General features: G+C 47.7%; 1 protein-coding gene and 1 pseudogene across 1 annotated transcript in view; both read left to right on the top strand.

The window, feature by feature from the left end:
• The window catches only part of IGF2R (insulin like growth factor 2 receptor), a 125,069-nt gene extending 110,073 nt beyond the window's left edge, over positions 1–14,996 (top strand). The window contains exons 45-48 of the mRNA XM_039467281.2: positions 5,092–5,278; positions 11,070–11,222; positions 12,223–12,292; positions 13,164–14,996. Of these exons, the coding sequence (XP_039323215.1) occupies positions 5,092–5,278; positions 11,070–11,222; positions 12,223–12,292; positions 13,164–13,580 (827 nt within the window). The 3' untranslated portion in view covers positions 13,581–14,996. The remainder of the gene's footprint in view (positions 1–5,091; positions 5,279–11,069; positions 11,223–12,222; positions 12,293–13,163) is intronic.
• On the top strand, positions 1,340–5,085 carry LOC120363182 (calcineurin B homologous protein 1 pseudogene; annotated as a pseudogene).
• Positions 14,997–17,424: the final 2,428 nt, after the last annotated feature.

The following is a 17,424-nucleotide window of genomic DNA, read 5'->3' as shown; positions in this document are numbered from 1 at the left end:
ATCAACCAGGACACACGTAGGGCAGACTCCAGGGTGTGAAGGAAGGTTTTTTACTGGCACTAATAAGGGTGTTGCCCTTTGTTCCCTCTTGTCCTTGAGGGAAGCATCCTGAAAGGCTGCTTTTGTTTAGAACAGCTAGTCGTAACTATATACCTTCCGTAATTTGATTTTTAAACCATGCGTGGATGTAGTAACTCTTTAAAAAATCATATGTGTTGAAAGAAAACCCCAGCCTTCTCTGATGTCAAACAGTTGCTGAACGGGTCCCGTGGGAGGGGAGAGTAGTGATAGCCAAGAAGGAGTGGGGGTGCTCCGTGCCCTGGTGCAGTGTGCATCTCCACAACAGCAGCACCTGGTGGAGGGAAGCTGGGTCAGCGTTGCTGCTCCCGGTCACAGATTGGAGACAGCGCCCTGGTGCATCTGCTCATGACACCTGTGGCCCATGAGTAGAACTGGGAAAGTGAGTGTCCTGCTTCTGGGCGGCTTGATGATGGGAAAGTTGATCAGCCTCATTCACTTGTGTAATTCCACAGCACAGAGCAAGTGCTGTGTGTTTCTGTGTTCTCTGCCTTCCTCGTGCTTTGGTGAATCCTCCAGTCGTTCAGAGTCAGCTGTTGCACGTCACAGGTCGGCCTGCTCTTGCTGTCCTGTTTCCCAGTGCCTGGCCCATAGGAAGTGCTCAGTACATGTTGATGAAAGGAAGGAAGGATTGTCATGCCTCAGCCATCAGGTTATTCACCAGCTCCCAAAGTCACTCTGTAAGGTGGTGGCTTTACACATGCTGTTCCTTGTGCTGGAATGCCTCGGCCCGCCTTCCTCATCCTTCCAGTGCCACTCCCTGGAAGGCCCACCTTCTCGTAGCAGAGTGATGCCGCCTGGTGTCTTCAGGCTCCACAGTACAGCACTGGCCACTCGTTCCACATAAGCACCTCCACATTCACCAGTGGTGTGTTGAGCAGACCTACGGGGATCCACGTTCACAGGTGGTGTGTTGAACAGACCTACAGGGATCCACATTTACAGGTGGTGTGTCGGGCAGACCCACGGGGATCCATGTTCACAGGTGGTGTGTCGGGCAGACCCACGGGGATCCACATTCACAGGTGGTGTGTTGAGCAGACCCACAGGGATCCCAGCTTTCAGAAGGCTGGTGCATGCGCATTTAGTCGTTCTTGGTAAATAAAATCGCTTTCAGACCTTTTCACTTTCTTCATCCACCAGGCCCAGAAAGTAGCTTTAGTTTTAAGATCTCTTTTCATCTTTCATGAAGAAATGAAGTTTCTTTCTCTTCCTGAGGCTTGCCATTCCTTCAGGAGGGCAGCAGCTGTCTCTTGTTAGGATGTGGGGCTGCTGGGCAGTTTGCTCCCTGCCACCGGCCCTGCGGAACGGTCCATTCAGTAGCCCCTGCTTCAGCCACTTCCAAGTGAGAATGCAGGACCCTCCCTAAGCCGAGCTGCCCTGCCCGTCTCTGGGCCCCTCTGCGTGTGGACATGTCCATCTCATACCCTGCACTTTCGCCTCTGCATTCCTGGTACCCAGAAGCGCCAACCACAAAGATTTTGAGCCAGCGACAAAGGTTGGGAGCAGCAGAGTTTATGCAAGGAGTCCATGCAAGGCTTCCTCACTTCTGACACCAGCAGCACACTGAGGGGGTGTCCAAGCCAACTTTATTTTTATTTATTATTTATTTTGAGACAGAGTCTCACTCTGTTGCCCATGCTGGAGTGCAATGATGCAATGTTGGCTCACTGAAACTTCCACCTCCTGGGTTCAAGCGATTCTCCTGCTTCAGCCTCCTGAGTAGCTGGGATTACAGGCACCCGCCACCACACCCAGCTAATTTTTTGTGTTTTTAGTAGACACGGGGTTTCACCATGTTGGTCAGGCTGGTCTTGAACTCTTGAAGTCAGGTGATCCACCCACCTCAACCTCTCAAAGTGCTGGGATTACAGATGTGAGCCGTGGCGCCCGGTCCCAAGCCAACTTTATATTCTCCCTATCACCATAACTCCCTGAAAGTGGTTATGCTCACAGTTATGATTTACTGCAGCAAAAGGGTATAGGTTAAAATTAGCCAAGTTGCACACAGGGCAGAGTCCAGGAGGGAATCGAATGCATAGCTCCTGCCGGACTCTCCTGTGGAATCAGGTGTGCAGATGTGTTTTGTGTTCCCAGCACCCACATGTGGCAGTGTATGTAGAGTATTTCCCGCTGGGGTGCTCCCCAGCCTTGGTGTCCAGAGTTTTTCCCAAGGCTCCATGATGTGTGCAGAGCTGGTTGGCTGATTGCTCGGGTACTGCATGGACAGCCCTTGTTCGATCTCCTGTCATTAGCTGAGGACCGAGGCTAGCCCTCTTTTTGGGCAAGGTTAAATTCTTGCCTTCCTTCCTGTCGCTGTCACTTCTGGTGCCACTGCTCCTGGAGGAGCCCTGGCGCAGTGAGGGGATCTCAGGCCTCCACATTATTGAGAAATGAAGAGCTCGAGGAGCTCAAGGAGACTGGCCTTTCCCACTGTGAAATTACCCCCTCTACACCTGGTTTACCAGCCTGGACAAAGGAGAGAACGGGATGATTTTCAGAGGAGTCCAGAACTTGCTATCAACTCAGTGGGGGACTGGGTCATCAGTGCCTTCTTTCCAGAGGGAGAGGACCAGGTAAACTCGGTGGATTCCTGCGAACTTTGGCTTATCTCTGAACCGTTGAGGATAATGAAGAGAGCAAAGATGTGAATGGACCTGATCCACTCAATAGCCAGAGCAACAAACAGCACTTTGCTTCTGGACTATATGAGTTGGATAAAGATGCCAAGATCGCCCGTGATGAGCTGTTACAGGCGCCATGCATGATGGTCCGAGTAAATATCTCAGATGAGCAGCTGAGCAGCATCGCAGACAGGACCATTCGGGAGGCTGATCAGCATGGGGACAGTAATGCATCTTTATCACAGACTTTGCTAAGGTTTTGGAGAAGGTCGATGCAGAACAGAAAATGGGCATTCCATTTCTTCACTAAAGGGCAGACAGCAGACTGTTCCTTGTGGTCTAGTATTTAAGAACTGGAACTTGACCGTCCTCCTGTCCACCAGCCCCACCCCCGCTCCTTCATTCCCTTTCTTCCAAAGTGCTACTGCCGTTGCATGACAACCCCAAGTGTGTTCTGTCAACGCAAACCTGCCTTTGTCTATAAACAGGGCATTACAGAATGGTACACCCAGTCTATTTCTGTTGGGTATCCGTTCACCAGTTCTTCATTTACAAATACCATCTTTCTGTGTTCTGCTGCTGAATGCCACACATCCGTCAAGTCTGAGAAAGTAAGATGGGGAATCATGCTGCGGAACAAGCCAGCAGAGCTCTGTCACCGGATGCGGACTGCACCCATGCTGCCTTCCCTCTGGCGAGTTCGCCAGCATGCATCCTTTTTGTACGTCCCTTGCTTCCTACTTCTGTGTCATTCAGCATACTGGTCACCGAGTCATGCAGTCTTTCTGCTTTTCGTTAAGCCTCAGAATCTCCTCTGTTCTACTTGGCACCTCGAGCTATGCCTGGTATATGTATCTCTGACTTGGCAGGATAGTTTGGTGGTGTGGTAGTTTTTAATCTACCTTCATTATTCAATGGGCCTCTGGGATGTTGCCTCTCCAGGCGCTTTTTGGTAACCAACACTTCTCCCAGGAGCACGAGATCATCCTCTGCACTCTGTTTTGTCATCAGAGGGCTGCTGGGTGGAGATATTCTTGGAAGGTGGCCTTGGTGAGAGGTGTGGAGTCAAGTCTTCTAGGTTGCTTGCCCACGTCACTCTCCCTCTGGTCTCTTTGATTCTCAACTCTGAACCTATGTGGCTCCTCTTGTTGGTGCAGTGTTGGCTATTCAAAAAGTAGCAATATGCCTGCAGGTTTACTTAGTCTTGGGACACCGTTACCACCAGAACCGCTGCTCTGACAGTATGCTTGGGGACTTTCTCATGGCTTTTTGAACAAGGAGGCTGGGCACCCTATACACCCTCCTGCTTTCACACCTCTGCAGTATGGTTTATGCCTCAGTGTTATGTACACTGGAATGCTTTTCACTTTACGTTTCCAAGTTAGAAAGATTAGTGTTACCGAAGTGCCTAACTTATCCCAGTCCAACATATTTAAAGATTGTTCTCTGTGTGTTGAAGTTTTGCACAAAATTCTTTATGAATTTCAAACTTGGCAGATGTTAATGCTGGAAGCCATAGTCAGCTCCTAATGCAAGTCCAAAGCATGATGGTTTTGTCATTAGCTCCCGAGTTAACATTAGTTTCCATAGCTTATCCTTTAGAAACAAGAGGTCTGGCACTAGTAGCACAACCTCAGGTGCATTACAAGTGTTTGAGCGAATCACAGCAACTTTCCTGCCAAAGTCAGCTTAGTTTAGACTTCCATGAATCAAGCTATTGCCGTCCTAATGTATGTCTCTGTGAGTCTGTTCATTCATATGTCTGCCCTTGGCTTTCTTGACTCATTGCTTGCTTGCTTGTTTCCTTGCTTTGGAAACTATTGAAGGTGTGTACATAATTCTTTAAGTAGGGGATTGCTAAAAAATACCACAGCAAAGCAATGGAAAAAGGTGGAGAACAGGGAAGTAGCCAGGCTGGATGGCTCAAATAGAAATGAATGAGGAATTCTTTATGAAGTATCAGTTGGACTTTGTGATCAAGTGATGTAGTATAGGAATTGTATAAAAGGGAATATATCTTATACTGAACTGTTAGAAAGGTACTTCAGAGGCTTGTTGATTTTCATAAAGTTCCTAAGATTATAGCTTTTCCCCTCTTTTCCACAGTTGTGCCTTATTGTTCCATTAAAATTGTATCTTCAGTCCATCAGTAAATACTTGTGGTAATAACAAGACAAAACAAAAGTTCTTTACTGGGTGCTGAGGGCAGGGCTCTTTCAAGGTGGACTGAGTGGCTTTGTAAGCTGTGAACAGAGTGCGTGGGACGTGGGACGAAGTTTCTGTGTGATTTTAAGTCTTTGCAAACTCTTTTAGACCGTAATGAGCTAAGCTCAGTCTGCTCGTGAAAACTGATAGTGACACACCATGTGTGCCCCTTCTTTTTTGACAGATGGCGATCTTGATGTCGTGTTTGCCTCTTCCTCTAAGTGTGGAAAGGATAAGACCAAGTCCGTTTCTTCCACTATCTTCTTTCACTGTGACCCTCTGGTGGAGGACGGGATCCCCGAGTTCAGTCACGAGACTGCCGACTGCCAGTACCTCTTCTCTTGGTACACCTCGGCCGTGTGTCCTCTGGGGTAAGTGTGACATCAGGATACTTAGCACTTGGACCCCACATCCTCTCTTGAACCTTATCTTGAGAATAAGTGTATGCATGTTTTTTTCCGCAGTGTTTTATTGGTAAATACTCAGAACATTCTCCAAAAAATAGAGACACTGCTAAAGGTAGCCCCCCACGGCCAGTGCGTGCTCCGGCGCTGTCCGCGTCCTGCCACTCATTTTCGGTCTGCGCCTGCATCACCCTCAGGAGCAGTGCTGGCACTTCTTCGTGTGTACTGTGCCCCGAGTAGGGTCCAACCAGGGTGTCCCAGCTCTGTCCCTCCACCCCTTTCCCGTTGCTGCTTCCCTCTCCTTAACTCCTGGGAAGCCGGCACTGGCTGTGCCTCCTCTTTGTTATCCCGGGACATCTTTTCTTTGGTCCTAATACGAAAGATTGTATAGTAAAGTTTCACTTTGATTTGAGTGCAGTATTTTTATGTTTGTTCGAATGAATGAAAAGCTTACTCTGCAGATTTTGAGAACCCTTCTGGGAACAGAGGCAGCAGTTTCTGCCCTGAAGGAAGGTGGCACCTCCGTTGGTTGTCTCGTGTCCCACAGCTGTTTCATACTTTGCCACGAATAACATGTTGTCAGCTGCTTTTTTCTTAGATTTATTTTTCTGTGTCACCCGGTCCACCATTTTATTTATTTTTGTTTTTTATTTTTTTGGGGGACAGTCTCAGTCTGTCACCCAGGCTGGGGTGCTGTGGCACCATCTTGGCTCACTGTAACATCCGCCTCCCAGGTTCAAGTGATTCTCCTGTCTCAGCCTCCCGAGTAGCTGGGATTACAGGCGTGTGCCACCATGCCCTGCTAATTTTCGTATTTTTAGTAGAGGCGGGGTTTCCCATGTTGGCCAGGCTGGTCTTGAACTCCTGACCTCAGATAATCTGCCTACCTCAGCCTCCCAAGGTGCTGGCATGAGCCACCCTGCCTGGCTTGGCCCACCGTTTTACATAAGCTTTTCATTCTGTTTTGAGACTTTAAGATCGGGGGAACATGAATTCTTGCCATGTAATTGTTTCCTTCATGTCCTGAAAAAGGGACCGTATACAGTCAACAGATGACAGTGGTAGGGGTCATCGGGGAATGAGGATCACACATTTTTACATCTTAAATCAGCACCCCCGATTCCCCCACCAGCCCTTACCTGTGGACATCAACTCAGCAAAAAACAGCTTTTTTCCTACGCTGTTCAGGGGCTGTGTACCTAGGGACTTTTAGCTGCACAGTCAGGGAAAGAGGCTTCGGTTGAAATTTCACTTGTGATATTTTCAGCTTTTGAATGTTTATGGTGTTCAGTGAGATCATTACAAAATGAAAGGATTAAAACTGGAAGTTCTTCCTTTAAGAAGCAAAATGTAAGGCCGGGCACGGTGGCTCAAGCCTGTAATCCCAGCACTTTGGGAGGCCGAGGCGGGTGGATCACGAGGTCAAGAGATCGAGACCATCCTGGTCAACATGGTGAAACCCCATCTCTACTAAAAATACAAAAATTAGCTGGGCATGGTGGCGTGTGCCTGTAATCCCAGCTACTCAGGAGGCTGAGGCAGGAGAATTGCCTGAACCCAGGAGGCGGAGGTTGCGGTGAGCCGAGATCACGCCATTGCACTCCAGCCTGGGTAGCAAGAGCGAAACTCCGTCTCAGAAAAAAAAAAAAAAAAAAAAAGAAGCAAAATGTGAATTTTTTAAAAAGATCAAACCTAGAAGCGAACTTTCCCTGCATTGTCTGTCACTGAGGGTTCAGAACTGCCACGAGATGAATCCTGCCTCCGTACACGGCTGCTGGTTTGGCATGTGGGTCTGAGGGAGACCAGCCCAGGCCTGGGGTCCTGTCAGTGTTGACGTTTAGAGTTGGACTTCCGTGAGTGGGAAAGGCACCATTTATAAGGCTTTGGTGTTTTACTCTAAAACCAGAGAGGAAAATTCCCCAGGAAACCTCGGTTTCTTGATGTCGTCAGGAATGGCAGTTGTTTAAATCCCTTAACACATTGACAAGTAATAAGGACTTTTAAAGAAGGAAACAGAAGTTGAAACCAACAGCAAAAACTCAGTCGGTCAGTTATGAGGGATGCAGCCACCCCCTGCGGGTGACGTGGAATGGTGCCTGAGATTTTTTCCCCCCAAATATTATCAGTGTTGTACATTTTAAAGTCACGTAAATATGGCCAGATGCGGTGGCTCACGCCTGTAATCCCAACATTTTGGGAGGCCAAGACAGGCGGATTGCTTGGGGTCAAAAATTCTAGACCAGCCTGGGCAACATGGTGAAACCCTGTCTCTACTAAAAATACAAAAATTAGCCAGGTGTGGTGGCACATGCCTGTAATCCCAGCTACTCGGCAGGCTGAGGCAGGAGAATCGCTTGAACCCAGGAGGCGGAGGTTGTAGTGAGCCGAGATGGCGCCACTGCACTCCACCCTGGGTGACAGAGCGAGACTCGGTCTCAAAAACAACAAAAAAATCATGTATCTATAACAAACAGGTAGCAACGATTACCTTAATAGATGATCATTTTTAGTTCTTTTAGGTATTTCGTTTGGAATTTACCTCAGTCTTTAATTAACATCCTTTATTTCACCTGTCGACTTCCTGCAATAGTAGATGAAGATTGGGCTCTCTTATACAACTTCCTCGTATTTCCCAAAAATGGTTATTTCACAGTATTTGGTTAAAGCAGTAATCAAAAAACGTACACAGTTAATAGACATCTATAGATGGAAGGGGCATACTGTGTGCCCAGCGCAGTTACCGATGACAAGACCCACCCACTTACGACATACCAGGAGAGCAGATACAAAGGAAAGTCTGTAAAAACTGCGGGGGAAGCTAATTTGTTGTATTAGAAAATAATTTAAGAAAGATTAAAATACTTTTAAGTCCTCACTTCAACATCATCGATAGGTTCTTGGAAACTGCAACTTTTGTGAAATGATGTATAATGAAACCGATTTTTTTTCTCATCAACGTTAATAATGAGACTGTTTTGAAGGAAATGATGTTATTCAGAGACCTCCTGTAGTTGGCTCACGGAAGGCTGCAGTTTGAGGGAACCTGTCCGCCACCTTGTGAGGTCTCACTGTACTGGACAGGTGGTGTCTAAGCTGCGTGGGGTGGCAGAGTTCCCGGCTTTTAACATTTCTCACAGCAGTAGCGTCATATGAAAGTAAAACCATTGTCTTAAAAGAAAGGAAGAAACAAAGAAAAAGAGTTCCTAATTGCTTGGAAGACATACTATTGGACTCTTTGTCTTAGTATGCATGCCAGTATTTCGAGGATAACCACTAAAATAATAGAAAGATAGTATGAACTTCCCAAACAGTAGTGAAGAAAAGGAGAAATAAAAATACTTAAGTCCCCAAAGAAGACAGGAGAAAAAGAAAACAAAAATAAGATGAGTAGAAATCCAGCCTAATGTGGTAGAAATGAATCTAATGATATCTATAATCATAGTAAGCATAGCTTGACTAAACTTGTGAGTTAAAAAAACAAGTTGTCAAATTGGATTTCAAAAACAACTCTGTATCCAGGGAACATACCTAAGACAAGGATACTGAAAAGACCAAGGTGAAAGGATAAGAAAAGATATGCCGGAAAATAATCTGAAAGAAAGCTACAGTAGTTATATTAATAAAAGGTAAAATAGGATATTAAAGAAAAATATTAGGGATAAAGAGGGTCATTTTAATTTTAAAAAGGTCAAATTTCCTAGAAACATACAAGAATCCTAAACTTCTGTCAACCTAGTAAAAAGCCTCCATATATAAAGCAGAAATTGACAAAACCACACACACAGGAAACAGTGACAAATGCCCCTCGCTTAGTGATTGCTGGGTCAAGTAGACAAAGAGTAAAGCTTTTTTGGAAGACTGGGACGGCATAGTGCAAAAGCATGATTTAGTAGACATGCGTAGGACACTATTCCCTGCAGCGGGAGAATGCTGCTTTCCCAGGCTCACATGAAACACTTAGAAAACTTTATCAAAAGTTAACAACGAAGCAGGCAAGTCAGCAATTTCCTTTTTTTTCTATTGAGACAGTCTCACTCTTCTGCCCAGGCTGGAGTACAGTGGCATGATCTTGGCTCACTGCAACTTCCACTTCCTGGGTTCAAGTGATTATCGTACCTCAGCCTCCCGTGAAGCTTGGGATTACAGGTGCATGCCACTACCTCCTGGCTACTTTTTTTTAGTTTTAGTAGAGATGAGGTTTCACCATGTTGGCCAGGCTGGTCTCAGACTCCTGACCTCAGGTGATCCGCCTGCCTCAGCCTCCCAAAGTGCTGGGATTACAGGGGTGAGTCACCATGCTTGGCCTAAATCAGCACATTTCTGGCTGATGCAATTAAATACATACATGGTGCAATGCAGTTAGGAATCAAGAACAAACAACTGAAAAACAGAAATACATTTGAAGATTAAAACCTGCTTCTGAATAATCCATGGTCCAAAGAAGAAATCAAAGGTAGAAATTAAAATATGCTTAAAACTGAATGATGATGTGTCTCTCGGACGCATGTCGAGTGTTCCTGAGTGGCTGGAGCTGCCTCTGGGTGAGTGGGTTTCTGGCTTGGAGGGAGAGGTCTGTGGCGCTCTCAGACTTGTCTGTGAGATGTGGCGCTTCTGCCCGAGCAGAGGTCAACCCTCGCAGGTCACTTAGAACTGGATGCCAGGCTCTCCCTGTGGTTTCTTGTCTTGCTCATGTTTTGGATCAAGATTGTTTGGCTTAAGCTGAACTTTGAGAGCAGTAACCCTTGTGGCCCTGCCGCAGATCGGCTGGTTGCCCTCGACCTCAGTTCTTTGAGCAGCCGGCGTCTTCAGCACCACAGGATGAGCCTCGCTGGGGTGGCCTCTTATCTCGAGCAGCGCCGGAGGCATTTTGGTTATATGATCCTGTTCCTGTGTGTGTGGCCCCAAATGACAGAGGGCCTGAGGTGAAAAGTGTCAAATCGTTGTACTCTTGAGTGTAATGTTGTTCTCTGAGCACAAAGGGAAGTCTTCGTGGTTGTTTCATTTTCTATCATTCTTTTCTCAGCTCTGCTTGAGTGGTGAATGTCATGGAAATGCACTTTTCCCCACAAGTGTGCATGTGGGTCTTGAGTGGGAATTGTGAACTCTGCGGTGAGGCAGCAGCTGTGCTTCAAGAGCCCCTCCTGGGATGGAGCAGGCTTGGAGAGAGGAGGCGTGTCGGGGCCTGTGCTTGGCTGTGGCTGCTCCCTGGGCCCTGTCCTGGCCTGTGGCTGCCCCCTGGGGCCTCTCCTGGTCTGTGGCTACCCCTGAGCCCTGTCCTGGCCTGTTTCTAAGGCCCCCTGGGCCCCGCTGGTTTGGAGGTTGGGTCCCACAGTGGGCTGTGGTCACTGCTTCCAGAAGAAACTCCAAGAGGACAGAGTTCTGACCCTGGAGAGAAGTGTGGTGCTCTTCTCCACGCTGGGACAGCCTCTGCCTCAGCCTGGTTCTGCTGTGGGTTGGGCCACCTGGAGGGAGCCACGTCGCTCCTGCCTGTCTCTGCTCTGTTTGGTTGAACGACAGTTCATGGAGCTGGAAGCAGTGCCTTGTCTGCTTTCTGACAGCCCTGCCCCAAACTCATCAGGAACTTTTTGCAGCCCTTTTCCGTGTGGAGTGGGCCTTGTGGCCTTGTTTTCTGGGGCAGGAGTAAGAATCACATGGTGTGGGGAAAGTGAGAGGTGCTTTTGCCTTGGGGACTCAGGTCTCAGATTGTGGCTGTGTCACTGCCCTGTGACATGGCTTCTTTCCTGTGACGTCCTTGCAGGGTGGGCTTTGATGGCGAGAATCCTGGGGACGATGGGCAGGCGCACAAGGGGCTGTCGGAGCGGAGCCAGGCGGTCGGCGCGGTGCTCAGCCTGCTGCTGGTGGCGCTCACCTGCTGCTTGCTGGCCCTTGTGCTCTACAAGAAGGAGAGGAGGTGAGTAGGGGGTGGGGCAAGGGGGCAGGCAGGCGGATACATGCCTGCCACAGCTAATCATAGGCTCAGTTTTGGGGGTTTTAATTTTATTATTTGTTTTTGAGCTCTACAACAGCAAAAGGCTCAAGGTTCTTAGTTCAAAACTCTCTGGAAGCAGTCTCCAGCATTGTGGTTATAAATGCCTGCATTTCTGTCTGACCAAAGCTGAGGCCCTCACGCAGCACCCATGCCTGCGGCTTCTAGGACCAGGGTCCTTTGTGTCCAAAGATGGGTAGAACATTAAATGGTACCTTTCATGAGTGCCTTTTCCCACTGAGCAGCTGATCTCTCTGCCCTCCCGCGTCATAAAAGCAAGAGTTTAAGTGCCTGCTGTGTACCAGTTACGGTGCCATGTTTTTGCCCCACTTTACTGGGTGCAAGGACTCGCCACGTGACTGTCAAGCAGATTTTCATATCAGACGTCAGTGTTGGTGGCTTTGGCCTGGGGGCAGGAGCTTACCAGCTCAGGCATTCCCTGCTGCCACTGTCATTTGCCAGCTGAGCCACAGGCCAATGAGAGAGGTGGTCAGGAAGTACTAATCATGGCCCTCCACACCCACAGTGCAGAATGGGCAGAAGAAGGTCTGGGCCAGGAAGGCATGTGATGTGCATCTCTGACCCACCATCGGGCAGGCTTAGGGGCAGCGGGCAGGTGTGGTCCCGTTAGAGTCATATGTGAAAAAGCCCTTGCCCAAATGTTAAATTGCTCTTGAGGGTCTTCCCCTGTCAGATTCCAAAGCCCATGGTCTTTCCACTCAGTCACAACAAATACATTAGGGTATAACCCTGTCACAGCTGCTCACTTGTCATTCAGAACGTCCATTAACCCATGCTTGTGGGAGAAATGCAGCTGCCACCAGCCTCCCGGCGGTGCAGAGTCGGGCAGTGCTGGTGCGGGCGGGGCTTCTGCCCACACTTCCTCTACCCTGGAGTAATTACGGTCTCCTTTATTTTTTAATAGGGAAACAGTGATAAGTAAGCTAACCACTTGCTGTAGGAGAAGTTCCAACGTGTCCTACAAATACTCAAAGGTAATTTTCTCTGGAGTCTCCTGAGGGACTGCCTCCCCAGCCTCCCGTGCCTCACTGTCCGCGTTCTCATCAGGAATGCCGAGGAGAGCAGTCACAGGCAGGCTGGAATCCAGGAGGGAAAGCATCACCCATTGCCTCAGCCACTTACCCCAGCACATGTTTTTTGTTATTTTTTTCCTACAAAGTTTCTCTCATTGTGGTTGCAACTAATTTCCTTTGGGGTATTTAATATTTAGGTTGTTTCCACTGTTTTTGGCTGTTCCTTAAAAAAAAAAAAAAAAAAAAACCACATGATAGTGAAGATAGTTGTGCATCTAGCATTTGGATGATTTCTTTCCGATAAATTTCCAGAAAAGGGGCATCATCTGGGTCAAAGGACGTAAAGTTTGTGGGTCTCTATGAGTGTTGACTAATTGCTTTCTCAGATGAGGCTTTTGACTCGAGTCCCTCCATTGACTTTCCTCCCTGCAATGCAGGGGGCACCTTTCAGTCGATGAGGCACCCGGCAGAGCCCTGTCTCCTCTGGTGCTTGCTGATGTCACTGGTCTGCTTTTCGGGTCCATGCCATCCTGAATGCCTTCTGCTTGACCCCACCCTTGGGTGTGAGAATCCTGCCAAATGGCCCCACTGCCGCCCTCCCAAACCCTCCTGCCTTGGTGCAGTCTCATTAGGAACAGGAAGGTGTTTCCTGCCCTTGTCTTCCTTTCCCTGATGGGGACCTGGGACCCGTGAGGACAATGTGCCAGATCCCGCCCAGCTCGTGCCAGCAGAGAGCATCGCTGATACGGGGGGGATGGTGGAAAGAGTAAGAGAGGAGCAGAATGGGTTCTCTGAGGGGGTTCATGTGGTCTCTGCTGTTGATCCCTGGCAGGTGAACAAGGAAGAAGAGACAGATGAGAATGAAACAGAGTGGCTGATGGAAGAGATCCAGCTGCCTCCTCCCCGGCTGGGGAAGGAAGGGCAGGAGAATGGCCATATTACCACCAAGTCTGTGAAAGCTGAGGCCCTCAGCTCCCTGCATGGGGATGACCAGGACAGTGAGGATGAGGTTCTGACCATCCCAGAGGTGAAAGTTCACTCGGGCAGGGGAGTTGGGGCAGAGAGCTCCTACCCGGTGAGAAACCCGCAGAGGAAGGCCCTTTGGGAGCGTGAGGACGATAGGGAGGGGCTGGTCAGGGGTGAGAGGGTGAGGAAAGGGAAGCCCGGGTCTGCACAGCAGAAGACAGTGAGCTCCACCAAGCTGGTGTCTTTCCATGACGACAGCGACGAGGACCTCTTACACATCTGACTCCGCAGTGCCTGCAGGGGAGCGCGGAGCCGTGAGACCGCCAAGCACCTCCAACCAAATAAGACTTCCACTTGATGATGCTTCTATAATTTTGCCTTTAACAAAAACTATTTCAAAAGGGAAGAGTTTTTGTGAGGGGGGAGAGGGTGAAGGAGGTCAGGCCCCACTCCTTCCAGATTGTTTACAGTCATTGGAATAAGGCATGGCTCAGATCGGCCACAGGGCAGTACCTCGTGCCCAGGGTTTTGCCCCAAGTCCTCATTTAAAAGCATAAGGCTGGACATGTCTCCAAACAGGGGCTGCATTTGAAAAACCCTTGCTGCTTTAAGCCCAATAGGGTATTTAACCCCATTATATTTTAGCATTTTAATTCTCTCCTCCTATTTATTGACTTTGACAATTACTCAGGTTTGAGAAAAAGGAAAAAAAGAAAACAGCCACAGTTTCTTCCTGCCGGCATGGGTGTAATGCACCGGTTTGTCCATCCAGAGACGGCGAGGCTGTCAGTGTGCAGGACAGTTTCCGGTGGGATTTTGAACTGGTCATTAATGTGTCCCCTGAGTTGGAGCTCATTCTCTTTTCTCTTTTGCTTTTTGTTTCTTAAGGGCATATACATGTGCGTACAGGCGCGCACGCGCACACGCGCACACACGCACACACACACACACACACACACAGGGTCCCTGAGTGCCTAGGTTTTGGAGAGTTTACCTGTTCTATGCCTTTAGACAGGAATGGCTGCAGCTTTTTGCATGACATCTTCAAGCCTGGGTGTACAGAGCACATTTGTCAGTATTTCTTTCACCGGCTGGTGAATTCAAACAACCTGCCCAAAGATTGATGTGTGTGTCTGTGTGTGTGTGTGTGTGTATGTGTAGTTGAGGTGTCAGAGAAAATGAATTTTTTCCAGATTTGGGGTATAGGTCTCATCTCTTCAGGTTCTCATGATACCACCTTTACTGTGCTTATTTTTTTAAGAAAAAAGTGTTGATCAACCATTCGACCTATAAGAAGCCTTAATTTGCACAGTGTGTGACTTACAGAAACTGCATGAAAAATCCTGGGCCCGAGCCTGGGCCCTAGCGTTGCACTTGGCCTCATGCTGGAGGGAGGCCGGGCGGGCACGGCGTGGAGGAGGAGGGAGGCGGTGCTGGTGTCCTTCCTCTCGCGGCAGCGCCTTTCCTGCCATGTTTAGTGAACGACGTTTCTCGCGTTGTAGAATTGTCTATAGACTCAGTGTTTAACGCTGAGAAGCAAACCGCCCCACAGCATCCCTCGGCCTGTACTGGTTTGGCTGGCTTGTTTGATTTCAACATGAGTGTATTTTTTAAAATTGATTTTTCTCTTCATTTTTTTTCAATCAACTTTACTGTAATATAAAGTATTCAACAATTTCAATAAAAGATAAATTATTAATTGGGTGTTACCGTTTTTTCCTCAGTAGTGAGACGTTCCTGAGCGAGTTGCCAGGCTGCCTGCCTGTCTTTTCTTCCTGTTAAGTGACTGGATTTGGGTTTTCACGCTGGTGTTCTCGTTGACCTTTTATGAGGCAGCACTTTCATTTTTCTCTGGAGTCTCCTGGTCGTAGGTGTTAACTCTGGGTCCGATCTGCCTCCTTCGGCTCTTGCTAGATCTGATTTCTTTACCTTCTCCAGGCCAACCTCGGGGTGTGTCCTGTTCATCATGGAGTTTAGAGTCCAGTGAGACAGTAAAGCTTTTTTGTATGCAACCTAATCTAACACGGGGAGGTTGTCTCTTGAATAAATGCACTGAGTCTTCCATCTTAAATTACTCACCAGTGGCTGAGGGCTGCCTGTGTGTTAACCTAGAAGCAGAAAGTTACTCCAGTGTTAAAAACAAACTTAGACTCAACATCCTAGCCTCCATTTCTTTCCCCTTTCTCCCCATAGAGTTCAGAGATCTCAAGCATCTCACTTTTAAATTATCCAATTGGAGTTACCTTTTTAAAAAAGTTATGCTTAAGGGCTTTACAATACCTCTCCTGAGGAAGGCATGTCGGGGTCTTCTAAAAGTTATGACCAAAGAAGAGTCGCTGGTTCTCAGGCATTCTACCCAGGGGGCTGTTCCCCAGGCCATTCCCATCTCCTCCTAAGGCCAGGGGGAGCCCTCTCTGTAAGGAGGGCATATTCAGGGACCTGTCCGTCTCCTTGGTTAGCTGGATGGCAAAGAGGTGTGTTGTCTGCACTGCTGGCTGCCTGCTAATGTCGCTCTCAATGGGGAAGGAAAAGTGATGACATCTTTGAGTGCATTTGCTTTGACTTAAAAACCCACCCTCGGAAAAAAGAGTCACCATTTGCCAGCTGTTGTTACAGATGATATTTTTAGGAAAAGATGCCCTGACAGCAAATCAGAATTGGACTCTTTTCAGAGAAAGGATTTTATTGATAAGATACAAGCTTGGTATTTAGTTTCCTTTTAACATTTTCTGTGCCCCTTTTTTGAGACTGTCCATGAAAGGCAGAGACATGGAATAAGAATTGGGGTGCTAAGGATGGTATAGGCGAACCCCACGCCAAGGAAAGCCATGGAAAAGAGGAAATCTGGTTCTTATGAACATTTGAACGGCATTTGAAGCCTGTACTTCACCAGCCCTAAAATAATACATGATGTGATTTTTTTTATTTTGCAAAGATTTCTATTGGTTTTGTATCAAAGATGGCAGGCCATTTCCTGGTTGTAAACACTGGGACAAATTAAAATGAAAAGGCTTATAGGATAGAATATAGAAAAAAGGGGTATTTACAGAATATTGTTATAAAAATAGGATAGGACAGTTCTCAAAACATCAGCAACAACAAAATCACCTAGAAACTTGTTAGAAATGTTACTTTCTGTGGATTAGGATGAGGACAAATCACAGTTTTTGTGGAATGTTAGGAATGTAAAATGGCGCAAGTTTTACGGAAAAGTGTCTCAGTTCATCAAAGAATTAAAGTTAGAATTACCATATGATCCAGCAGTTCCACTTTTTTGGGTATACCCAATAAGAATTGAAAGCAGGATCTTGAAAAGATATTTGTGCCCTTATGCTTGTAGTAGCAATACTCACAATAGCAAAAGGTAGAAGCAACGTAAGTATCTGTGAGTAGATGTCAGAAATAAAGGAAATGTGGTAGATGCAAGCAATGAAATATTGCTCTGCCTCAGGAAGAACGCTGGCCACCTGGTGATTTAAGAATACTTTGGGCTGGTCTGATTGTGCAAGTTAAAGGACTGATGGGTATCTAGGTCTTGCCCTTCTTGGCGATTGGGTCACGAGGAACCAGTGTATGTGTCTAACTGGGAGGTGGTATGGATGAGACTGGATTTCTGGAAATACCCTTTACCAACTTCCGAAGAATCCCATGGCTCAGGGAGGTCCACTCATGCCCTTTCTTAAATCTCTGGCTCCACTCTGTTGATTCACAGTTAGTTGGCTTCTTGTGCCCTTAAGCCAAACTTGCTGTCGGTTCTGGATGTTGTTTTGTGAGAATGGGGTCAACTGGCAGAAGTGGTGCAGGTGAGCTGTGGGCGCAAGGTGGCAAGATAGCCATGCTGAGTTTGGGGACAAAGTGGCCCAGGGATGTTGTGTAGGTAAGGTGGAAGCAAGCCCAGAACTTGGAGCCTGCTGTGACTGTTGCAGTAAGGAGTTTGAACTTGTCCTGAAAGCAGCTGAGAGCCATGGGAGGGCAACATTGGCTTTTGAGAAAGATAGTGTAGAAGAAAGAAAAGAGATGGAGACGCTTCTCCATCCAGATGGGAGGTTGGGCACAGGAGCTGTGGCTGTGCTGAGCTGAGAAGCCTTAGACTCTGACTGCAAGGCTCTCTCTGGGAGGAAGCCAGG

This window comes from Saimiri boliviensis, chromosome 4, assembly GCF_048565385.1.
Source record: "Saimiri boliviensis isolate mSaiBol1 chromosome 4, mSaiBol1.pri, whole genome shotgun sequence".
Lineage (NCBI taxonomy): Eukaryota > Metazoa > Chordata > Mammalia > Primates > Cebidae > Saimiri > Saimiri boliviensis.
The sequence above is the reverse complement of the archived record's forward strand: the minus strand, read 5'-3'. Positions and strand labels throughout refer to the sequence as shown.